This window comes from Parambassis ranga, chromosome 5, assembly GCF_900634625.1.
Source record: "Parambassis ranga chromosome 5, fParRan2.1, whole genome shotgun sequence".
NCBI lineage: Eukaryota > Metazoa > Chordata > Actinopteri > Ambassidae > Parambassis > Parambassis ranga.
The window spans coordinates 27,625,232-27,651,298 of NC_041026.1; the positions used below are offsets into that span (position 1 = coordinate 27,625,232).

At 40.5% G+C, this 26,067-nt stretch overlaps 1 protein-coding gene across 2 annotated transcripts; it reads left to right on the plus strand.

Annotated features, from left to right (window-relative positions):
* Nucleotides 1–1,078: 1,078 nt before the first annotated feature.
* phf2 (PHD finger protein 2) lies at nt 1,079–25,732 on the plus strand. Of its 2 annotated transcripts, none has more exons than XM_028406311.1 (22): nt 1,079–1,512; nt 9,710–9,795; nt 9,948–10,062; nt 10,367–10,527; nt 10,926–11,067; nt 11,143–11,329; nt 11,409–11,571; nt 12,088–12,175; nt 12,453–12,559; nt 14,018–14,109; nt 14,192–14,281; nt 14,453–14,806; nt 15,658–15,774; nt 17,306–17,421; nt 17,628–17,806; nt 18,606–18,673; nt 19,757–19,923; nt 20,586–20,914; nt 21,555–21,650; nt 21,729–21,838; nt 21,923–22,238; nt 23,515–25,732. In XM_028406311.1, exons 1-22 carry the CDS (start codon nt 1,415–1,417, stop codon nt 23,601–23,603), a joined length of 3,270 nt encoding a protein of 1,089 aa, XP_028262112.1. In that variant the 5' UTR covers nt 1,079–1,414; the 3' UTR covers nt 23,604–25,732. The 2 variants fall into 2 exon arrangements, with proteins under 2 accessions (XP_028262112.1, XP_028262113.1); XM_028406312.1 differs by having other exon boundaries at nt 20,607–20,914.
* The last annotated feature ends 335 nt before the right edge of the window (nt 25,733–26,067 follow it).

Consider the following 26,067-nt stretch of genomic DNA (forward strand, 5'->3'; position numbering starts at 1 on the left):
TGACACAGGGTGGAGCATGCTGACATGTTTCTGCCCTCCATGTACATTGATTATCAAAGAGGTTAAAATCAGGTAGAAATAAACACAGGTATATAAAACAGTACAAGGACTATTTAAACAAGGTAGACAGTGTACAACACCAGATAGGGTTTTTAACATGTTTTGCCATTTAAATCTTGCTAATATGTGAATCTGCTTAAAACACAGGAGTTATTTAAACATTCATCCCTTTACAGAACCCAAAACAGTTCTTGTACTAGACTGTAAACCTGTTTATTTCTGCTTTTAACACGAGGTCAATGGAGACTGATTCACTTTTAGAGCCACCCTCAAGTGGACACTCGAGGAACTGCAGTTTTTCCTCACTAAAGGCTGTTGGATTAAAAAAAAATGTTAGATTAAAAATGTGTCATTACAGTTGTAAACAGATATTAGCAATATAGTAATGATACCACACTTCAGTAATTTAAACTCCATTATGTTGAGCCATATTGTTATACTAGGGGCCCCCTCTGATCTTTCTGGGTGGACCAAATCATCCTATCGTGATATTATTTTGCAAATGAATCCAGTAATACACACAAAAAACATAAACATATTAAATTGAAACGTCATCTACTTTCATAGACAGGTACGAAACAGTAACCTACACATGTGAGAAAAAAAGATATAAACCAAACCCCATCTACCACGCATTAAAAACAACACGCACGAAAAATGCTTAAAGCTTTGGTAGTCAAGTAGACTGTTATTTTATTTATTATTATTATTATTATTAATTAAATATTTATATGTATACATAATGTAACCGTGTAATGCACATGTATCTATTTTTTATGAATCAATATTGCATATTTACAGTTTTATTATTAAGTGATTATGTAATCGCTAATTGTTATTAATATTGAATTATTATTAAGGAAAAGCTTTGATTTTTTTTGCTGCATTCATGTTAAAAAAAAAGCCGATATCTCTTATCAGTGATCGATCCGCGCACTCATTCATCTGATTTAAACCTGGCCCCTGACGTAACTTTGATGTGTATTTATTTATTTATTTGTTTGTTTCGTTTCGACAGCGACATCGAGGCTCTACATTCGCTTGTGGCTCCTAATGTGAGCGCCTCGGTGCGGCGCAGTCAGCAGGGGGCATGCACAGAGTAATAATAATAATAACAATAATAATGCATTTCAGGAAAGCCTGCTACGACGAGCCTCCTCCATCGTTTTCTGGCTCTCCGTGCGAACGCAGACGCGGCCGCGGCGTGATGGAGCTCTGCGCTTAGGTTCATGTGTCCGGCGGGACTGCCCCTGGCTTTTTTTTCTGGGGAAGATCATATTGGATCATATTGTTTGCAGGACGTTGTTCCTCCTGCAGCCCCCCCAGTCTATCCCGACGTAGTTGTGAATTGAACATGGCGACTGTACCAGTATATTGCATCTGCAGATTACCTTACGACGTGACCCAGTTTATGATCGAGTGCGATGCTTGCAAGGACTGGTTCCACGGCAGGTAAGGCCAGATTGTTCGCTGTGTTGTTTTGTTTTTTTTGCGTGTGTGTGTGTGGCGGGTTGCATTAGTGGGAAACAAACAAAAATGGCGAGAGTCTCGGTTGCGTTTGACAGCTTTGTGGCTCTCAGTCGCCCGTCTACATCTGAAGAGAGGCCGCTTGGAGAAGAAGAAGAAGAAGGCGGAGTTAAATATAGCCGACCGGGGTTGTGACATTTTTTCGTGAATAACACTAAACATATTCCCACATATTTTTACAAAAATAGAGAGTGATTTGGGTGCGGGCTTCGTCTAATAATGGGACTGGAAGGCTGTTTAACATCCCCGCATAGCCCTCAAACTAAGAGCCTGCCTTCCCCGTTGTCAGACGCGGACGGCAGCGGGGGGAAGCCTCGGCAGACTCGCCGCTCATTTGTCTCCAAATCCCCGTGTTCACGGGCGCGTTCGGGCCCGTTGTTTCGCCTGCATTTGTCGTGAATAACGGCGCATTTAAACAGTCTCTTGGCTTTTACGGGCTGTTTTTTTTATTTAAACAGCATGCGGTTGAAAATCACGACCCGAGTCCGAGCTCAGCCCCGTACCACAGCCTTCCTGCCAGGCGGCAGCTATGGCTGACAATAGCCCGTGTTGGACCGTCTTAAAGATCTGCAAGGGAATGGAGTGAAATAAATAAGACGTGTGTAGCTGCTTTGTCAGTACTTTGGGCTATGGCTAATAGCTGTTTGGTTTCTGTGTGATTAAACGGAGCCTATCGCCCGCCGCCTGCACCGCAGCCGCCGCCGCCGCTGATCATCACTTTCCCCGGCGTACATAAGCTGTAATGATGTGAAGCCAACCCGCTGTTATCACGGTGTTGTATCCCCCCGCCGCTGCTACTGCTGTACACCTTCTTATATAAGTCAGCCTGTTTTTTGGGGTTCTGTTTCTGTTTCGTGTGTGTGTGAACAGATCGTTTGTTAAACCGTGCTCCTTCTGAAGCCCTTCAGAGAGCGGCGCTGAACAGTGTTTTACGCGCCTGAACATTAACCCTTTAATGCTCCCCTGCCTTGGTCCCGGCTGTCGTCTGTTGGCTTTATCCACATTATGTAGCTGCTTGCTGATAAAATTGAATGCTGGGGATATATAAGCCATGACCTCCAGTCATACACCAGCATGAGCCAGACAGCCAGCACTGTCTGAAACGGCCCTCTTTATTAAAAAATATATGTATTCACATCAATACCTGATAAAGAACTTTATTTTGCAAGCATCAGCATATCAATGTACACTGTATGTGGACACCACTTTTCTGCTTCTCTGTTTATCTCATTAAACATTTGTATGGTGTGACGAAAGGTGAGGAGGTGTTCAGTGAGTGGCAGTCATCTCCGTCTTATTTGATGGCTGATGAATTATCTTAAGACAAGTATCTGCTGATAAGTGTTTGATCCCAATATTATCATGCCTTCCTACAATATACTAGGAAGGAATGATACAGTATGTCTCCATCATTTGTGCTCCACCTTCTACTCAGCAGTGATGCTGCTACAGTTGAAACAGCTCAAACTATGTGATGACACGTGCCTGTAGCATCTTTCTCTGCTCTAAGTTTGGATGAAAGATTAGCCATGAATATACCTTATATATCTGTGATCAGTAATATTGGCAGACCAATATATTGGTCAGACACCATACAAATTGAGACCTAGTACTATAAGTCGCACCAGCCAAAAAATGCGTAATGAAGAAGAAATAAAAACGTATATCGGTATACCGTAAGTCGCATACCCAGCCAAAAGATGAAAAAAAGTTTGACTTATAGTCCAGAAAATACGGTAATAAGAGACATTGAAGGTGTACATTTTGAAATGTTTTATGTTTGTAGAGGGGAGTTTGCACCTTCTCCCTGTGCCTGCATGGCTTTCTCCGGGTAATCTGATGTATCCGGTGTGAGTGTGAATGGTTGTTTGTGTGGTGCCCTGTGATGGACTGGTGACCTGTCCAGGGTGTACCCCGCCTCTCACCCATAGATAGCCTGGATAGGCTCCAGACCCCTGTGACCCTGCACTGCAGGTAGAGCTGGGTTCAGATGATGGATGGATGGATGGATTGATCGTGGTTCTTAAAGGAGGTGCGTCTGTGGTCACTGTAGAATATTTGATAGTGGTTTTTGGCTGTATCATCACCAGGTGATATGCTGTGCAGACAGCTTGGACAAATGAGAGCTCATAATTGAACCCTGGAGGGCTCTCACATGCAGTGTGATCCTGTTTGAATCTTCTGCTGTGACAGTTTAGTGTAGTCACTAAGCAGTAGCACCTTTATCTAAGGTGTAGTTGAGCATTTATGTGGTAAGAGGAAGTAATCATAGCACTAATTATATCATCATGCTCGAAAAAAAAAATCAATAAGGGTTAATTAGATGTAATAACAGTAGTAGGAGCCCAGGTGTTGTGGTAGTTTGTTAACTCAATTCTCAAAACTCAAAAAGTTTTATTAGCCATGTTTGAATTGAATATCAACACTTTTCAGGATACCTTTAGGGATGCTGCTTGTTGACATGTGCACAAACTGTTGTTGATCAAGAAACTGCTGCTAAAACCACAATGATTTGTTTTTAGACATAGTGTGTGGCATATTTTTAACAACTATTTATGTTTTAAGCACAATTTAGCGTGTATTTTTGATTTCTGCAGTGATGTGCTAATGACGTGGCGCTAAAGTACAGAATTCATGGCTAATGCTAGCAAAGATGAATTGTGTCACATCAGCAAGATGCCATAGTTGATTAAAATGAGAAATGTAATAGATACAGTCATTGTATAATAAACATGCCATATCTAATTTCACATGTTCAACTCAGATAAATACAATAAATACAGGCATTAGTTACAGTTTCTTCCTGTTTTATTTATAGCATCAGCGTATTTTTATGCTATTTAAAATTCAGTGTTAGTTCGAGGGGGGCTTTTTTGTGGGCTGTTGCAATTCTAGAAATCACTACATTAACACTCATCGCTGCGAGCACATATGACAGCAACACACTTACAGGATGTATGAAGGTGAAACAGCAGGATTATTACTTTAATTGCACACTGTCAGAAGAGATTGTAGCAAAACATGTCATCATGTTTGCTACAGTAGTGGGAAATTCCATGCAAGTGTTGTTTGTTTTACTCATACAACAGTCTTTGCACATTGATTTCACAGCTACAACTTTCTACAACATTCGTATTCCAAACACACTGTCAGAGCTGTTATGACCACCACTTACATATAGTGTAACTGTAGACCAGTGCAGTCAGTGCAGGTTTACTTTACTTGCCCCATCCAGACTAGCAGCGATGTCCCCTTATATAAGAGGTGGCTTGTTTTGGAGTATATTTCCAACAGCACTATGATGACAGAAATATAGAACGTGGCAACAGTGTGTCTACGATCCTCTTTGAGCCAAGATGTAGGAGGACCTGGACCCTCTGAGATTCAGTGTGAGAGAGGGAATGACGGTGGACTAGCACAGGAGGGCTACTGCATGCTGGGTTATTTCAAAGACCAGAGTAAGGATTTACACATAAGGCTAGTGTTTTAGATGTAGGCCAATAGGATGTGACAAGGAATTGTCAATAATATGATGACGTGACATAGAGGAGCTGCATGTGAGAATGTAAATCTAAACCAGTCACAGTGGATGCTAACTTAATCCTTAATCCTGCCAGCTACCTATTGTAAAGGACTGTGGTCAAGTGAAGTGGTCAACCTAGCACTTGCTGGGATTTTGAATGATGTCATGAGGTGTTACAGAACTGGTGCTCATTGCAGCCAAATATTTGCAAAGAAAGGTCCAGGTTTTTCTGCTGTTTACCTTCAATGCTGGATCTGATATTTTTGAAGAATGTTGGACCATGCACTGATGTGATACTGTGTTTTTTATAATATGAAATAGTGTGACTTTGTTTTATCTAGTTTTTATGTTATGCACATTTCTGTCATAACAACAAACATTTGGACAGCAGACTTTTGCAATGTTTGCTAGCCACTGGTATGGTTTTATTGTAATAGTCTACTACTTACCACACTCAGATGAGAAAATTAAATTTGAATCCTAGAATTGCAAAATGAGACTATTCCATAGTGTTTCAGATCCTGTTCTGCTATAATATATAATATATAGTCGATTATATGCTGACAACTGCCCTCAGCCATGGAAAGAAAGCAGGATCTTTGCATTGGGATGTGTGTTTTATCTCAGCTCTTATTTTAGTACACACACATGCCTCATCATCTTTGTGTCCACGCCTCATTTCAGTTGGCTGTCTTGGCAAAATGAATGTTTACGTTTCCTATACACACAACTTGTGATCATATTCATCTTGCATATAATGACAGTTGTAACACTAAATAAACTACAGACTGTAACTGATCTGTCTGTAATTCCTCTTAGTCAGAAGCACCAATAAACACAGTGTTTGACTTAAGCCTGTCTTCAAGCTACTGTCTTTGAAAAAAAGAGGTTGGTTAGCCTTATACATTCTAAAGCTCCTGGCTGTAATGACTTCAGCTGACCCAATAGTATGGATCTGCTCTATGCACTGAGCACTGACATGTTAGTGTCGTGATTAGTGACCAATGCTCCTGATTGAATTTACATTCACAGAATCAAACATCTTCTATGTTAACAAGCTAGTTTGCAGTGATGCTAGCTCTTTTCTTTCATAAATATGTTAAAGAAATAAATCACTTTAGAGCAGCGTCAGATTTTAAAAGTAGCAAAACGTCTGTTTTCATACTGCTGTCAAAGTACTGACATTCAGAGGACAGACAGAGGTTACAGGCTAGGACTAGCACCGGCAAAGCTCACCAATGCAAGTTTTCAGTCACACTGAGCAATACAACACACACTAAATGTGTGTGTTGTATTGCTCAACCTAGGTTAGCAACCTTAGCTAATGGTGTGTTAAATTATAATAAAAAAATTATTTATTTTCAATTCTGTTGAAGTGAGATCGATGTTTCTTATTTGCAGTGCATTCTTACTAATAATGGGCCGATATCGACGCCCGATCCGATACTTTTAGGATTCTCTACAAAGGCAAATCGCAGGTCGCTCATTGCGATAATTTTTGCTATCTTGTTGTGCTGTCCTGCGCCTTTGCGCTGTCATGGGGCATTTTTTTTTCTCTCTCCTTTCTTGTTGCATAAGCAAAACTCGCCGCCGCACCAACTACCCATTTTTTGCAGGTACAATACTTCAAACTGCCCAAAATGCATTGTCGCAGACCATAAATCATCCATCCTCAAACTGGGAAATTTCACAAAGGAACCGGCTCATCTGAGTCTTAAACCCAAGGCCTCTCACACCAAAAGCAACAATTATACCCCTAGACAACGCCAGAGAGTCATTGATATCCCTAATACATATATATCAGAATACTGATCAGTCTGAAACCATGTAACTGGCCTGATTTGCAATCACATGATCTGGCCATCTCTACTTATTACACATCTACTTATCAAAGAAATTAATGTTAAGACAAAAAAATAACCAGCTATGTCTGTTAAATATTTACTTTAACTTGTAGTTTTGCTGCTGTTTTGCTGCTTCTTTGCAGATCGAACAAAAATGATCCGGTCTGTAGCTATAGCAACAGTTTGTAGTGGTGATCTGCTGTATAGAAATAACAGACCATATTCAATAGATGCAAGGACAAGGTCACTAGATCATCACCCTGACTTGGTATAATGAGCAGACTGCACATTGTCCTGCTTAATAAAATAAAATGTATTAGAGTTTTTGTAGTGGATGTTAACATCTTCCATGTCCTTCCACTGCAGAATATGGCCACTGATATGTTACGTGTTATAAATTAACATTTTATTTGAGGTATTTTATAATGGAGGGTTCAGCTGAACTGTTACAGTAAAAAATATGACTCAAATTTGTAGAAAAGGTCAAAGTCACTTAGAACTGCTATGAGACGATGCTGCACTGCTGCTTATGAAGGGATGAGATGGATGTATGATGGTTTAGACCTGGGCCAGCATTTAAAAATACACCCTAGACTCTAAACATCAAATCTGAAACACATGCAGCAACAAATGAAACATGAGATAATGTGAAGCAGCGGCGTGTGGTCCACGTCACGGCTCCCATTCAGCTCTTCATGAATTCCTCAACAACAGCAGATATCTGACTGTGAGACATGAATTTAAGGCATTCTCCTCCTAAACCACCATAATGAGGATATCATGAACAGGCATGTCCACTAACAGCCACACTTATGTTTTCCTTTCAGTGAGAGCGAGCTGGCTGCGTAGTAAAGCTGTGTGGAGTTCCCAAGGGAAAAAAAACATGGTGGGGAAACTCCCAGTTCATTGAGTTTGAGAGCAGCGGCTCCAAACGGGAGGAATTCGTTTGTGCAGGAGACAGTTTGAAAGAGAAGAGGCGGACACCGCTGTCATCCTGTTAGACCGCTGAGTTTTTCCCATCACAGCTGACTGCACAGCCTGACAAGCAATACTTATATCATAGCCTTTGTTTTTTAATCATATTTAAGTTGAAAAATACACTTTTTGTGTAAAAATTATTTACACCTCAGATGTTTAAACTATGGAATATAAGCCTCCATGTTCATTCAAGCAGTGCCTCCTTCCCCCGCTGTCATGCTGCAGACCACAGAGCTACACCGTAAACTAATACACGTACATTGTGTATAGATATTAATAGGTGTCTGTCTGATGCAGGTCCTCCTGTTCTGTCCCTTTGTCCTGCACTGTACTGAGCTTTATCATGAGGTCTTCATGTCCTTTTGCTGTCCTTCAGCTTACCACGAATCACTTTATATATCTCTAAAAAATCCACACTGCATGTCCGCTGACCTCTTGTTTGCTGTGTCTACTGTACTCTTACTGTCCTGCTTACATGTAATTGCTTTATACCCAAGGTCACATAAAATCCTTATTTTCACATTGTCCACATTGGCACCAGTTTTTTTAAATTATGCATAACTTTAAATAATTTATATATCTATCATGATTGTTTACATTTTTTATCAAGACCAAAACAGTACAAGGATGTGGTGCAGCTAGAAAGGTGCACATGTAGCTGCAGTCTGTGGGACAGCTTGGCTTTAGCCATGAACTGTAATCACCCACAGGTTTCTAAGAGCCAGTATGAGTCTTTGTAGGAGGCTTCCGCTGTCCCCATGTTTGCACTGTCCTAATTCAGATACAGAGGTGGAGTGTGAAGAGTTGTGGGCGATGCAGTAAGCATGCCTGTAAGCCAGTAAGCTGTCCTTCACTTGAAGCAGTCACACCTTTTAAACCAAAAAATGTTACTCCTCTACCCATATATGTAAAAATATATTCAAAAGATAGGTCATTTTAAAGTAAAAAAAAATAAGCACAGTCAAAGGTTTGATAAATATGCAGGATGATTATGTTGTGAACAGAAGTGGTCTATTTATATATATTATTAAAGTGAATTCTATAAAACTTTGCTCCTGTTCAGACCAAAGCTGCTTTAATCTGTAATGGCTGTATATACATTACTATTGTAAAGTTTCTGCTTGGGCTTAACCCATTCATTCCAACTTTAAAGCAGTCATAGCTGCTGCCGCCCATGCTGTATTTTGTTCTCCTTGTAGGCAGGGTTATTTTTCCAAATCCTTAATAGATAAAATAACAAATTTTTTGCTGTACCCCTTTGTAATGTTCAGTTTATACATTTGCTGTTGCTTTTTCTTCTTATTTGTCGAGTATTTGACTCTTAATCAGACAAAACAATTTCAAATCATCACCCAGGCTGCTGGAAAGATGGCAAGATGTTGATGATGATAATAGCAAGATATTGCTTCAATAAGTCTGTGCATATATGGACATGTGTACTTCTGCTGTGGAATTAGCAGCTCTCACACACGAATGTCCAGACACCGTTCATAATACAGCGGGAGTATAATCCCTGCTGCTTAGTGTTAAGGAGTTAAATAAGGAGAATAGCTGTCAGATTAACTCATGAAAACAGTCATTACTTACAGGCCTGCTGTTGGTGCAGTGTTCACTTTGACAAAAATCAAAGCAGACACTGAAGTCACACTGACTAATTTCACATGTCTTTAAGGCACTGCGTTGCACCTCCCACAGGGAGTGAATGAAAGTACAAGATGAAATGGAACAAATTTGTCCTTTAAGGTTAAAAAGTCTTTCTCTTCTCTTTTCCTTTCAGCTGTGTTGGGGTGGATGAAGACGATGCTCCAGATATCGATATTTACCACTGTCCAAACTGCGAGAAGACTCACGGAAAATCCACATGTGAGTAGAGAAAGTGAAGTTAACCATTGCTCTGATTGGATAATTCTGCTTCTTATGATCACTTCTTGTCATTTCATACTAAACATTAAAAATACATACATAATGGGAATATGAGATGAAATCATCTGTCATATTTTTCTGTGTTCTTGCAGTGAAAAAGAAAAAGAATTGGAGCAAACATGACACGGGGCAAAGCACAGATATCAAAGCTGTCCAGAACGGCAGTCAGGTCTTCATCAAAGAGCTCCGCAGCAGGACGTTTCCAAGGTAAGGACGGTAGATGATCAAATGTAAATGATGTAAATAATCAAAAGTCAAATTTTCTCATTGTTACTGCTAAACCACCTCCTAACACACTGAGGCACAAACAACCGGCGCTTCATTTCCAACAGAGTAGTTCAAAGTGTAGGTAACATCTGTAGAAAATCCAATGATATTATTTTTTGGGTCCTCCACTAGAGGGCACTGTGTGCTAAGGTTTCAACATGTGCCTTCAGACGCATTCACCTGCTGCTGTTTCATGTCTTCAGCTCAGCATGTTCCCTCCTCTCCCTGACTGTGTTGTTGTCAGTGCTGATGATGTAGTGGTGAAGCTGAGCGGCAGTCAGCTGACCATGGACTACCTGGAGGAGAACGGTTTCAATGAGCCCATCCTGGTCCAGAAGAAAGACGGCCTGGGGATGTCCATGCCCGCCCCCACCTTCTACATCAGTGATGTGGAGAACTATGTTGGTAAGCACCTCAGCGACTTACCAACTACAGTAGACTTACCTGTCTACTAGCAACTTCTATTGCAGGGTAGAATATTGGGAAAATAATAGAAAATAGTTCCTCATATATATCGCTCTCACTGAGGTCTGTGGATTTTCCTCAGTAACTGGGTCATGATTTCTTGAAATATGCAATGCTGCTGAATTTTTCAGTCGCATTATGTGGCACTTTAGCCTTTACGCTGAAGGATGATTTTGTCTCACAACCCAGATTATCCTAATTGGTCGTGTACACAGCTCTTGTGCTTGTCTGCCTGCATGTGTAGCACATGTTTAGCCTGGTTTTTCAGTGTCATCAGTGTCACTGACTGGTTGGGTTTTCTCCAGCTGATATCATCACGTCCTTTGGTCTCGCCTCAGGTCCCGATGTCAGCGTGGACGTGGTGGACGTCACCAAACAGACCGACAGCAAGATGAAGCTGAAAGAGTTTGTGGACTATTACTACAGCACAAACAGGAAGAAAGTGTTAAACGTCATCAACCTGGAGTTCTCTGACGCCAGGTACCAGCTCTCTGTCTGATGGTGAAGTTTAAAAGCTTATAACTGGTAGTGCTGATAGCTCCTTCTGTTTGTCAGGATGAACAGCATAGTGGAGAGTCCGCAGATTGTGAGGCGATTATCTTGGGTGGAAAACTACTGGCCTGACGATGCGCTGCTCGGAAAGCCAAAAGTCACCAAATACTGTCTGATCTGCGTCAAAGACAGTTACACAGACTTCCACATCGAGTGCGGCGGCGCCTCCGTGTGGTACCACGTCTTGAAGGTCTGTCACTCGCATGATAGACACACGTGGAATATCTACTGATGATGAAGATGACGGGAAAATCTGTTTGTGCCTTTAGGGAGAGAAGATCTTCTTTCTCATCAAGCCCACGTCGGCTAACCTGTCTCTGTACGAGCGCTGGAGGTCGTCATCCAATCACAGCGAGATGTTCTTTGCCGACCAGGTGGACAAGTGCTACAAATGCACCCTGAAGCAAGGCCAGACCCTGCTCATCCCATCAGGTCAGAGCTACACTCACACCATTAATATTGATACACATGAATACACATATTGAAAAAAAAAAATCAAAATTGACAAAAGATTTGACAAAAGATTTGCTACTTTTCTATAATATGAAACAGTTTCTGTTATTTATATATATCATACCAGCCATACCACATGCATCAGACCAATGAGATGCTAATGCAGCTACCAGGGGGGTGTGTCATACTGTGAAATATAGTTAGTGAGCCAGGTCTGAGCAGATGGTTGATTTATAATGTAATAAATGTTTCAGCTGGTCAAAAGTAATGAATGGAAGCTATGCTAAAAGTAAAAGACAAATATTCAAACCAACTAAACGTTAGTAATAAAGATCCATTATAGATTATTTGCTGTTATAACCAAAATAAGTCCTCCTGTAAAAAATAACATAAAACTTCTGCAGAGGTCAGGATGCATTAAGTGGAGTTCTGACTGCTCTATCTAACCATCTAGGACTACAGCTAACGTGTGACCTCCTGTCCTGGTCTCCTCAGGTTGGATCAATGCAATACTGACTCCGGTCGACTGCCTGGCATTCTCTGGACACTACGTCCATAACCTGAGTGTGGAGATGCAGATGAGGTTTGGGCACCAGTCTTATTTCACACATCGCTCCTTTATGCTGCCTGTCGTCCTTGTGTTTGGTAATGAATTCTGTTTTGGTTGCTGTGTGACTGTCATGTCCTCATTCAGGAGGACTCAGGTTGACTTAAAGGCATTGGCTGATACTATTATTCATCTTCTGCAGCTCCAAATTTCTTCTAACTTGTTTATGAGTCCTCATTTTGAAAAGTGTATTGTTTGTTAGAAGTAATCCTTGGGTAACGCGTGACGATGTTTATCTGTTCATCCTCTTCAGAGCGTATGAGATCGAGAAGCGGCTAAAAGTCAAAACTCTCACCCCTTTCCCCAACTTCGAGACGGCGTGCTGGTATGTGGGACGACATCTCCTGGAGAGATTCAAAGGTAAATCAGCCCCATGTATTTATAGATTTGCTCTAATATAAATGTAAACTTACATCCACAATTTAACTCTTCATTTCTCCAGAGGAATGCTCACAGGCAGAGAAAACACAAACACTGTCAGAAATGCATGTGTGTGTTTTTTCCAGGGCTGCATGTCTGCAGCGCAGATGAGGAGCTGGATGCTCTTAATATTATTTCAGTCATTAAATTGCTGAATGGCAGAGTTCACAGATGATTACCTTCAAAAGCTTTGGCCCAGCTAGAATCACTTGCTCCATTACAAGCCTGTGTTTAAAGTCCCCTCAGCTGGCTGGGGCCGCTGTTTATGTTTCCAGTATTTTCTGCGTATGTGCTTGGTTTGTGTTAAAGATGGGCTGTAGTGTGTGCTGCACGCTACTTCTGAACCCATAAGGCTTCACCGTTAATGTACCATTATTCTTTTTAACTTTAAGATCAGCTGTTCCACTGCAGGAAGGAGAGTTTTAACCGTATTAATGATTTCCTGTTTTGGTAAAAATTTTGCTGTTGACATAGAATTAAAATTGTAAAAACGGAAAGACTTTACGATGGTCCTGAAATGCATCGTGTCTTGGGATGTCTATATACAGAAAGAGTATGCTGTTTCCACAGAGTTGCAGGGTTTTTTGGGAGAATTATAAGTGATGGGCTGGTAGTGGTGCTTGTGTGTGAATGGTTGTCTGTCTTGTGTATTGCCCTGTGATGGACTGGTGACCTGTCCAGGGTGCACCCCACCTCTCACCCATAGTTATCTGGGATAGGCTCCAGCCCCCTGTGACCCTGCACTGCAGGAACGAGCAGGTTGGATGGGCTGGTAGTTAATATAAGAAAATGTAACTCAGCATGTACAGTGTATGAGCATAGTCTGTCCAGCAGAGAGCGCTGAAAGTTTATTTTTAACATACTAAAATTCTCAAATTTAAAAATCCCTATAAACACTGAATATTAAACTGCACTGTTTTTCTGTGAGTGTGTTTTGTAATAGTTCAGAACAGTTGTAGTTTTGAATGTGACATGTTTTCCACAGTTTTGTTTAATAAAGGTCCTCAACTCAACTTTTTCATATATTTCTTGTTTTAGAATGAAATAGATATTTTTGAATGGGTGACCTGTCGGGTCTGAGGGTAACAGATTCAGCATCTGGACGTTTGAGGAGTGTTGTTATATGTGTAGAATGTGGTTTGTCTCATTAGAATATGCAGGATACCGGTATTCCCTGAAAAACACATCATCTGTGATTTTCTACCACTGTTTACTGTATGTCCTCTTTTTTACTTCATGTTATATTCATAGTTTTTTTTATTATTTAATCTGATACTTTGAGGAATGTAAATAGACAGTGTACCTCATTAGTTTAACATTTACCCTCAGCCTTGAGCATGCTGCTAGACCTAAACATAGTATAGCTGTATTATAACACTTGCCTTGCTTCTGCCACAGGTTTACATAAAGCAAATAAGCAACCAGCTCCATACCTGATACATGGTGCCAAAATCATCAACGGAGCCTTCAGAGCATGGACTAAAAAACAGGTATGTGTATATGTATATATCAGCACTCATATCCAGGTGTATCCTTCTGTCCACAGCATTGTAACAGTTTTCTTGGTAACAGGCCCTCCTGGAACATGAAGACGAGCTTCCAGAGAACATGAAACCATCACAGCTTATCAAGGATCTTGCCAAAGAGATCAGACTGTCAGAGGTATTTTTATTTCACATCATATAGCACAGAGTGGGGCCCACTTTTCATATCTTCAGATATCTAAATTGTGATCTAATCATTACAGCCTGCCCTAAGATGTCTTATATTACCTCAGTGAAGTTTAATGCCAGGTAACACAATGATCACTCATGTCTCTGCTTTGTCTTTTAGAATGCAACAAAAGCCATTAAGAGTGAGCCCAGCATTAAGGTGCCAGTGGAGGAAGCACCGTCTACCCACTCTGAGCCAGAAGAGCCCATTTCCCCAGCGCACGTCCCCTCACCCAGCAGAGAAAAATCTAGGAAGAAAGCTTCCAAACCCCCTAAACCTCCAAAGCCCCCCAAACCCCCCAAGATGCCCAAGCCCCCCAAGCCTCCGAAGGTGCCAAAGGTCAAAGAAGAAGGGAAGAAGAAAGCAAAGAAGGCGAAGGAGCTGTCACCACCTCCTAGACCCTCCAGCTTTGCAGCTCTTGAGTCCCATGCAAAGGACATCCTGAGTAAAATGGACCAGCCCAAAAAGACAAAGGTGAGTAGATTGTAACCTTTGTGTTTCAGCTAAAACTTTACATTGTATCATTCTCGCTTACTGTGAGAAATATTATACAACCAATTCATACATTTCAAGGAAAAAAATAGCACGGAAAAAACTTTAAACAAAGGTAACAGTGCTGTAGCTAAAGTTAGCTAGCTAGCAAAATGCCATTAGCTAGACATTGTTAATTTTCTTGCTTTTTAATGTTTTTCTTAATTAAAAATATTCAAATTCTCTAAACCATTTATTTTTGTATATAGAAAATATAACATATAGAAAAAATACATTAGTATTTACTTTTGTTTCACAGTGAAGAGAAAAAGCAACATGTGGAAAAGCTAAGGAGCCTGGCTAGCTGAGTGGCTGCAGGATCTGTCATTACTACACTTACATACTATGCACTGTGTGTGCTGTGTAGTTACTTGTAATGTAATAAACGTCTTGACTAGGTATTGTTGTTGTTGACCACATTTTGCAGTCACATTTGTGACTTAATAGACATTAGTAGCTAAGACTGGCTAAGTGAGCGAATGCTATCTGCAGCATTTTACAGCTCTGTATGCCTTCTGTTTGACTGAAGCACTTGGTAAACACAGCTATTTTCTCTTCCAGCTCAATAGTTCGACTACTTTAAATATTGTTTGGTGGTCCCCATTTTATCCATCCATTTTACACTAAAATAGTTAGAATCTATCCCGAATATTTATCATGAGACCCAACCTTTCCCTTCTTGTTGTTCTTTGCCTTGGCTAATATTTCCAGGTCATTATCTGAATGTTTTTTCAGCTTGTTCTGTGACAGTAATGCATTGTTCTATTTTAAATTTCTTTAAACTTTTTTTCCAGGCTGTTAAGAATGTCCTGAGTATGTCAGAGAAGGAGATATCAAAGCAGAACAATGTGGAGAAGTTTGAAATCAGGGAGCAGAATAAAAACAAGACTGAGGCAAAATGGAAGTATAAGGTAAGATCACTCCAGCTGACACATTTTGTCATGATTTCAAACTAACGTCTGGTTGTTCCAGGCCAACGTAAATAGTATCACAATCTGTTAAACGTTAAAACAAACCGAAGGCTCGATGTTCTTCAGAAGAAGTTGTGAAGGCTGCAAAAAACAAGTCAGAATCATCCAAAAGTGATTTACACACTTCACTTCAAAGCAATCAGCAAAAATAATGATGCGGCTCAAGTCGCACGTTTGAGGCCTGCAGCTCATCAGAGCTGCTCCACAGGCATCCACTCCACACAGAGTTTACCTAATGGAATAACGCCGCATCCATATCCAGCTTATTCCATCTAAGCATTTACACATGCCCTCATCTTTTTTTTTTTTTAAAGGTTTGTTGTATCATTATTGCCGAACAACATGGCGAAGCTTTTTCGGAACAAAAGTGTAATTTTGTCAAACGGAAGACATTAGAGGGCTTTAGTTTTCACGGAAAATTCAATGCCAAACTGCTGTGGAATGTCCGCAGCCCCCTCCAAGGATCTCCCATCCTGTGCTTCATCACATCAGGCCAAACATTTACAGATGGAGCAGAGACCCTGTTAGATGTTTACCAAGGTCATCTCCACTTCATGTAAAGGCCGTGTGCAGCGAGGCCTTTAAAGCCTGTTAGTGTGAATTTTTTTTTTTTTAAAAATGCACGAGCTAGTGTGAACTCTCTGTGTCAAGTTACACAGGGCTGTCACATGCCTTTCAAAATAGTTGAGGAGTGAATATTAGAAAATGTATGTTCTTGGATTTCAGTTAATTACAGTGTCTGCTCAGCGGTGACTCTTATAGCAGCTGTTTTGCATTCCGCTCAGCAGATTTGCTTTTTGTGCAAATTGGGTCAGAAAATGTCAGAAAATGAATAGGACCTTTGAGGATTAACATCATCATGCATTTAGCAATGCAATCATGTGTTTATATGAGCTAATTAAACAATTAAGGCCACATTTATTCATTTTTGGCTTTGGCGGCTAAAAAGCATTAAACTGCTGGAATGTATACATTTGATTTAAAATAGAAAAAGTGCACAGGTAGACTAGGCACTTGACAGTCCATTTAAAATGCACATTAGAAGCCGAAAAAAATCAAAAAATGAAAGAAATATGATGAAGTAATTCATGCTTAGTGTCCAGTATAAGCCTCTGAATAAAAAGGGGCAGGTGTGTGCTCAGTGTACAGGCCTTTAAAGAGCAGAAAGAAACATTTGCAATCCTACTAATTTTACTAACCATCTCAATATGTTAATTCTACTGCAGGAAAGCCATGATGGTTTCTAGCTGGATAAAATATGTCCACATATATATCAGCCCTGCGACTGGCAAACAGTCCAGCCCCCATAGATAGTAACTCCAGAGCTGAATGAGAATTTTCTGTGAGTCATTTGAGGTTTGAAATAAAAATATTTTTTTTTTTCTTAGCTTAAGGTTCGGTGGTACTAATCTGCAGCGCTCAGTCATTTAACATCACTCTGATCAATGTTATTTTCTTTGTATTGTTACAGAATAGCAAACCAGATTCCCTGCTGAAAATGGAGGAGGAATGCAAATTTGACAGAACACCACTGGCAGGCAATAAAGACAGGTTCAGCTTTACCATGTCTCACAGGAAAATGCCCAGGTATGTATGGAATGGCTGTGAATGCTCTTTTAATGTTTCAGGCCAGGGTCTTTGAGTAGAAGAGCATGTCATGTGGTGTATCGTGGTGATTACAGAGCTATGCAGCTATCAGCACCATATCCATTAGAGCTAATTCAAGGACTTCTCACTTTGAGTGCCTGGCTGAGCCCCCTATCACCCTTATTGTCCTGCGGTTGCCTTTTCAGCTCCAAGATGCTGAAACCTCAGACCAACTCAAGTGTTTTTGGATCGTTACAAAACCTGAAAGAGGACAAAACCAAGCCAGTGAGGGATGAGTACGAGTACGTCTCAGATGAAGGGGAGCTGAAGATTGACGAATTCCCCATAAGGCGGAAAAAGAACACCGTTAAGAGAGATCTTTCCTGTGAGTATTTTGGACTCATTCGAGTAGAGTTTCAGTTTGTTTTGACTGTCAGCTGCAGCTGGGTAGGTTCTTCACACTCTCTGAGAATCAACTTCAATCTGTAGGCATTAAACTGTTAGGTATTAATAAAATATTGTTTGGTATGCAAAAGGAGCCAGAAAGGTACACAGGCTTGTGTACTGCAACATATGAGGCTCTATCCATACTACATATGACAAACAATATTGTCAGAAGTATGTGGACACTCAGTCTGATGGGGTCAGGACTAGGCTTGTGCAAAATCGTATCGTGTGCAATTAATCGTCAGAAAAACGTTCACCGATATTATTATATTTGCCACTTATCGATTACGGCGATTAGTGGCTTGTCATGATGACGCATTTTTGTGTGCGACCATCACCATCACCCGCAACATGTGAGACCACAATAACAATAATGGTGGAAGGCAGTGGTACTCAGTTAAATGATGCGGAGCAGCATGTTTCTAACAGAGGTTCAACGTCTGTCACCGTAAGCCGGAGTACGAAACGCGATACATTTAGTCATTGTGCTCCTTACGACCAAAGTAAGCGCTGGAAGAAAATAACGCAGGTTGATTTGCACAGACATACATTTAAATGTGGAATTGTCAGGTTTGTTTGTAATGTTTTTTTTCTCCTGTTCTAGAGTATGAGTGAAAACATGCACTAGTGTGTGACATATTGCAGTCACAGGTTAATTTGCACATTTTTTGAAATATTCACTGATGTGACTTTTCTGAACTGAGTCATTTAATGATGTATTTTTTGTTTTCCTACAGTTCTGTCAGACATCAGAGAACCTCTTCAGCCAGCCAAAAAATCAAAGTTCCAACCATTGGTCACCAAGGTACGTATCACACACTGTCACCTGTAAGTAATGACTTCGCTAAGAAAAAAACTGAACTGCACTGAAGGAATAGCTCCGGGTCCAAAGCATACACCAAATGTAACACAGTCATCTTGACAATAGTCAGATGATGTGCTTTTTTGGAATTATTTATATTATTGATTGAGTTCTTTAATTGGCATTTTATCCATTTAGCTTTCTCAGCTTAAAAAAAGCTGTTTAATTGCATTATTTGGCAAATATGTGTATCAGAACTTTTTGGATACTCATATTTACACACAGATGGTGCAAAGATGCCATGTAGGGTGTCTTTAAGTGTCCTGTCCATTTTCTTTGGGCTATTTTTAAAGCATTTCCTGACTTTCAGCTTGTGGATGTCACCATATTTTGTAAGCCATATGTCAACAGCGTAACTTCCTATATATAATGAATTACATAGACATCTTGTTCCAGACCTAATCTGAGCATATTTTCCTGTATGTAGAAAGATAATGGGGTCCAAAGCAACCATGTACTAAAGGAGTGAATCCAAAATGCTGCATTTTTCATTTAAAGCTCAGATTTAAAAATAAAATGAAAAAAAAAAGTGGAGCGCCACATATTGATGAGGGAAATAGCTGTGGCGTGAAAGGAGGAAGAAACAGATTTAGACCAGATGCTGATATGTTTACTAATGAGATGTCACTGGAAACCATATCACAACCTTGATCTGCTATTTCACTGAGCGTTAGCCCCACTTCCAGCCCTGCTGGAGTCTGAAGCTCATTCCAGCTACAACCAGGCTGAAGCAACAGACGGACAAAGAGGGCAACTCAGATCCTCAGGGGCTGCAGATGCCCCAGATTTTTTTTGTGTATGTTTGTGGCATCACCTGTTCTTGTCTGAGTGTGCATGGTGCACACAAATAATATTATAAGAAGGGCGGCTACTAGCATTTTTTGTTTCCCTCATGCCTTTATTGTGTCTAAGATCATGTGATAAAAACGGCAGCCATCAGACATGAAAATGTCAGTCAAAATAAGAATCTGGACACAAATGTCACCACATTACTGATCCATGTCTGTCTGTCTCCTCCAAATCCAGAGCATGGACTCCTCAGATGAAGAGACTCTACACATAGACACAGAGGCCAAGCCTGAGGTCAAAAGTCGCAACTCCAAGGTGAAGAAAAAGGGCGGCAGCGCTGCGGGAATCCTGGACCTGTTGCAGGCCAGCAAGCAAGTGGGTGGGATCGACTACAGCACCAACAGGTAGACTGACCCCACCCTGATGTGGTCATTTCTGCTCCTTTTAACACCAATGGCACGTTCACTTGTAAAGCCACTCGTGTTGCAGCATTAATCTCTAAATGGCTCCCAGCGGACCATCTTTCCTGTCAGTGAATGAATTTTCGGCTTCCTTAATGGGGCGAGTCATTGACAAACAAACAGGCCCCGCTCAGCGACAATGTAATTGAATGAAAAAGCTGAAATTTATAACTTTGCTCGGAGCTGAAAAATCAACTAGCAACTAGGGCAACAGTTTACACAGATTCTGTCAGCAGTTTGTGTTAAGTCAGTGTTTGTTTCATCCCGTGTTAATCTATCAAAGCGAGCGTGGCTCCGGGCCCTTCTGCTGTTTGCTGTTTCCTTTAGCTCTTGATGGTCTATTTCCACCACAATGAAAGCTACAAATGGGCAATGAAAGAAAGAAGGAAAACATGGCTGAAATAGGCTAATTTCTCAAATTGTTTTGGTGCTTTGAAGCAAACACAGGTCTTTAAAGCAGCATAGTTTGATAGAAAAAACTGACTGATTAAAACGATGCTCACGTTTACATCCACTTGTTGCTCTCTCTCTCTTCACCTCTGCCAGCGCATTGACTGCCATGTAATGGCTGTGTTGTTGTGTATTTCTTATTGACGTACTTACAGTCAGCCACCTGCATCTCCCAGTACACAGGAGGCCATTCAGGGCATGCTGTCCATGGCCAACCTGTCCTCTTCAGAGAGCTTGCAGCAGCCATGGAGCAACAGCCAGTCCAAAAACAATAGTCAGTCCAAGAGCAACTCGCACAGCTCGCAGGCCAGCAAGAAGGCCGGTGGAGGAGCCACGGGTGGCAGCAGTGGTGGCGGCGGTAGCAACAGCAAGCGGCCAACCAAACGTCTCCCGAAGAAACCCAGAAAAAGCAGCAGTGTTGAAAGTCTGGATTATGACGACGACCAGGATCACATGGATGCATGTTTCAAGGACTCAGATTATGGTAAGCAACAAACCACCTCCTTCCACACATTATACTGATGATGTGATTTTTCAACTTATCTGCCAGGTAGTGTTCATTTTGAAAAGCACTTCCTCTAGACTGCTGTCCACTGTCCACCTTTAGTGTCTTCCCATTAAAAAAAAAACTCAAAAACACTAGTAGAAACCATCAGATGACCAGAGTCTTTTAATTCCACATTTTGCCTGGAACATTTTATTAGGAGTAGATGATAGGTGGTATTTGTTTTTTCGTGCAGCCCTTTCGTGTTGCTTTTTTTCCCTTTGTGAACCCTGTCCAAACACAGCTGCCTGCACCCTCCCAGCTTGTTAATAAGACATTAACACAATTCCTGAACTGTTATTTTACATGCTTTTTGAACTTCTAATTAGTGTCTAATTAGTTGTTCGTAGCACGAAGGTTCTCGCTCGGGCTGGGTGAAGCTCTCTCTGGCTGGCATGCTGATCTGCTTTTGTAAACAGGCCATTCTTTATCTTGATCGTCCAATTATCAGATATTAAGAGGTCTTGATCGGAATGGTTGTGCTGTGAGCATCTGTCTTACAGCTGTCCTCCACATTAGGTGCACATTCATTCTCAACTTCCTTGACATGTGAGTAACCTGTTACGTGTTCTGACTTTAGTTTACCCCTCGTTGGAGTCCGAAGAGGATAATCCAGTTTTCAAATCCAGATCGAAAAAACGGAAAAGCAGTGACGACACTCCATACAGCCCCACAGGTAAACCTTTAAATTGCTGAACACTGATTCAGAGCTTAATGAATTAAGTGTTCTAAGCTTTAATATGGATCATCACAGCTCGAGTTGGACCTTCGGTTCCTCGACAAGAGCGGCCGGCGAGAGATGGCGCACGCGTGGCCTCCATAGAAACAGGCCTGGCAGCAGCTGCAGCTAAGCTTTCTCACCAGGTTTGTCAGTTAACTGTATGTTTTACGCAATAATTTTGAGAATTTCTTTAAGTATCACTTAAGAAAAAGATGATGTGTCAACAGGAGGAGCAACAGAAAACCAAGAAGAAGAAGAAAAGCACCAAAAAGAAGGCAATAGTGATAGAGGAGCCCCGTAAAATCTCTCAGGACAGTAGCTCACCAGAGCACAATCTGGACTCCCAGGACGGCAGCCTGACAGACCACGAGTTCAACACTGGAACAGTCAAGTCGCCGGGAGGGCCCCAGCCGATGGCGCCAGGCGTCTTCCTCAGCCAGAGGCGGCCGTCCATGTCCTCTCCCAACAACAGCACCAACTCCACGAGCACCAACAGCAGCAGCATGGCGAAAGGGGACCGCATGGGGTCAGCAGATGCCAAAGGTAAGTCACACACTGCTAAATATTCAGTCAAGTAATAATAGATTAATTTATGTGCAGCAAAGGAATGCTTTTCATGTGGTTGATACTACATAACAAATCGTTTCAGGAAATCTTTTAAAAATTCATGAACACATTTAATAAAACTTCCAAACCACTAATCAGTAATAATGACCACACAGCGTTAGGTTTGGCAGTTGATGTAATTCACTGATGTGTATTGACAGATAATGAATGTGGACAACTCCCTGCTAATTTCCATTGCTTCAAGGATCACATTAGATTTGTGCTAGTGTAATTTACACTACATTTTGGGGATATCCATTATTCTATGAATGAGAAGTAGCATTTTAACTTGTGCAACACAAATTTTCTGACCAGTAGGGATGCTTTGAGCAGCTCCTATGGGAGACAGGGCATCACATGATTTCTTAGTAAGGTTCCTAACTGAGTGAAGTGACTTGTGTTGGAGGTGCCATAAATCATAACACAGTGGACCATCCAATCAACTGTTACATTTGACATCTTCCATAACTTATGTACCAAATCATACGGTGCTCATACGGTGTGTTGTTTTGTGCATTAATACCTCTTTCACTGTTGCTGACACATTTTCCTTCAAACAGAACAATGCAATCCTAGATTGTAGATTTGTGATGTCACTTATAAATGAACTTTGCCAAGCTTCAAGCTATGAGCTTGTGGCAGAACCACTAATGGTGTTAGCCAATTAGCATCCAGTGAGGAGGTACACACCTGTTTGGGGTTTTGAAACACTTTGTATGGGCTAAAGTGTTATTTATGCATCTATTGCAATAATCTTTCTAACATAAATCAACTAACACGCTAACTGCTATTTGCTAGTGTTCAAAGAGCTAAATCACGGTTTGATTGGTTGATTAGCAGTCACTTGCCAAGTATTCTTCCCAAATGGTTCTGTGTAGCAAACTATGTGGCCTGCATGGAAAATACAGAGTGTCGTGCCTAAGTTGTATTTTAGTAGTTTCAGTACATTGTAGTTTCAGCTCGTCAGACTCACGTCAACAACATACTTCCGTCTCGTAGTTATGTAGCCTAAATAAGAGCAGTTCTTTTACCACTGAGGTGTAGAGTGGCTTCCCACTGACTGACAGCCAGTGGCAGCAGCGAGCCAAGAACCATAACACAGACCACTGCTAAAGGAGCGAACATGGATGTAAACAAATCAGGTTTTATTATTTTAGTTTGACTGAGTAAGCTTGTATCAATGACGTCCTGTCTCTTCTTGTTCTCTCTGCAGCTAAGCGGCTAAAGAAAGGCATGGCAACAGCCAAACAGAGACTTGGAAAGATTTTAAAGATCCATCGAAATGGGAAGCTCCTCCTGTAGCATGCAGCAGACTGTGGACTGTGGAGCAGGACTGGGAATTCATGAGCTGGGTCCCATCCCCACCTCTGCCCCTATTATTCACTGATTAAAGCCAACGACGGAAGAAAAGAAAAAAAAACTGAAGCAAGTCGAGAGATGAAAATCATGCATTTTTCAATTTGTAAGAAGAACATCACTCAAATAGGTCTTTGCCTCTACTTATACTTTATAACTTTCAGATATTAAAGTGTACAGAACCTACTATAAATATTTTTTAAGAGAACATGTCTCATTTTACTACAGCTGTCAGTTTATCAGGGGTTGCTAAAACATGAAGTAGTTACATTGCAGTCATTCCAAGATTGGTGAAAGTATCCCTTGCATGTATTCAGTTGCATGTGCGCTTGGGTCAGGGTGTTAGGCTTGGGGGTGGGGGTTATAATCCTACTATATGGATGCAGCTTATCATGGCTTGAGAAGAAAAAAAATAAGAATCACCTCCTCCCTTCCAACGTCTTTTATCTCTTGGTAATATGTTTTGCAAAGCACTATCAGTAGGGGGTATTTATTTATTTGGTCGTAGCTAGGAAATCAAGTGTAAAGCACAAAGCGGATGACGTACAGGATGACAGCAGCGTAGGATGTCTGACACTAACGTCATGATAAGCCTCATCCATGTCAGGTGTGCAGTTACATGGGGATACTTTCTCTCTTCTTTTGCTTTCACAGGCAACACCGACAACCATCTCTGCATTTTTACAGCTTCACACAGTACAGTATATAGAATGTAGCTTGTACATAGCCTTTGAAATTTTTTGTATTCTTTCCCCTTAAGGCTTAATTCTACATTTTTACAGGTTTTTTGCTAATTATGAATAAATAAATATATATATATGAATATACAGTATAGTCCTAATTTTTACTTTGTTTTTTTAAATAGCAGAGACTTATTTTTTATTTCTTTTTATTATTATTATTATTATTATTATTTTTTTGTCATTAGATGTAAAGGTGTTGCCTGGAAACCAACTGAAGATATAATACATTTTATTGTCATATGGCCTTACATACACAAAAGCTAATTGTATTGTGATTCTGTTTGAACAAGAGACGAAGCTTTGAGAAAAAAAAAATTATATAAAAGGAAAAAAAAAACAAAAAAAAAAACACAAAGTTTCTATGACCAGCCTCTTGTTCCACTTCTAGTATCCTGAAGGGTTTATTTTACTAGCACCTTGTGAAGTGTTTATGTGTCAGTGATGTAATTTATTAATGTTTGTAGCTTTTTTATACTTGTACAATTCTTAAGAGTTTTTGTTTTTGAAATATTTCATCAAGTTGTTAAATTACCCTTTACGTTTTTTATTATTATTATTATTATTATTTTGGGATATGTGTGTGTGTGTGAATTTATTTTTTTTGGCGGGGAAGGGGGCACCACAAACACACTAGGTTAGTCAACATTTATCTCCATCCTGTCCCATTTCCAATGTGACATCATCATTATTATTGTTATTATTATTATCATTGTTGATATCCTAAGCAGGCCACCTCCATCACACCTTGTTTCGTTTGTTTGAACCTGGTTTAATGTGCTCTCCTCTTACAGCAGCAGTGTTTCATGTCATCTTGAAAATGATGCGTGCTCCGATCAAACTCACATTTTCTGTTTTTTTTTTTTATTGTTTTTTTTTTTTTTGTACAATACGTCTGTTGCTTTTGTCGTGGTTTATTTTTGTATGTCCGACCTAATTAAATGCATCCACTGTGCCAGGACAGTGAATGATACCTGTTGTAGCTGTCTTCCCTTTACTGTTATTTACAGTACTAGTAAGTATTTACAATCCTTTTTGACCTGAATCTATATTTTTCTGTATTTAGACTGATTCTGTTTGATTTCATGGCTCACTTTTTTAAGACATGGAGAAACTCCCAGGAACAAACATATTGTTGTTAAATGATATGATTGTCCGCCTTGTTTACTTTTTTGCAATACAGTTACTGTGGAAAACCTAAGTTGTAATGTGTTCCTCTGCCACTTCCAGTGTGACAGCTTCTGTGGTGACGACTAAAAAAAATGTTTTTTTGTTTTGTTTTCCCGTATGACATTGTGATGCTTTCAAAGTCCAGCACCACACTCATCACTTTTCTTTTTTTTTTTTACAGCTCAGCTTTAGTTGGACGCTTTAGGCCAAGTCATTATTTAAAACCAAGCCAAAGTCAACACCATTAAAACTGTATTAACGTAAAAGTGCTCCCAAGCAGTGAGACTCTTTTTGCTTAAAGAACACGTTTTCACCTCGGTGTGTGTGTGCTGTGAGTAAATAGGCTGCATGCAGAAAGTCACACATGATCTGCTTGGTCCAGGAGAAGGACATCCTTGTGTTTACACTCATTTTATTTTGCTCCTCAGCACCACTAGATGGAGTCAAAAAAATATATCTGAGCTGCTGCTTTTAAATCCACCTAATGCAATAATGTTGAC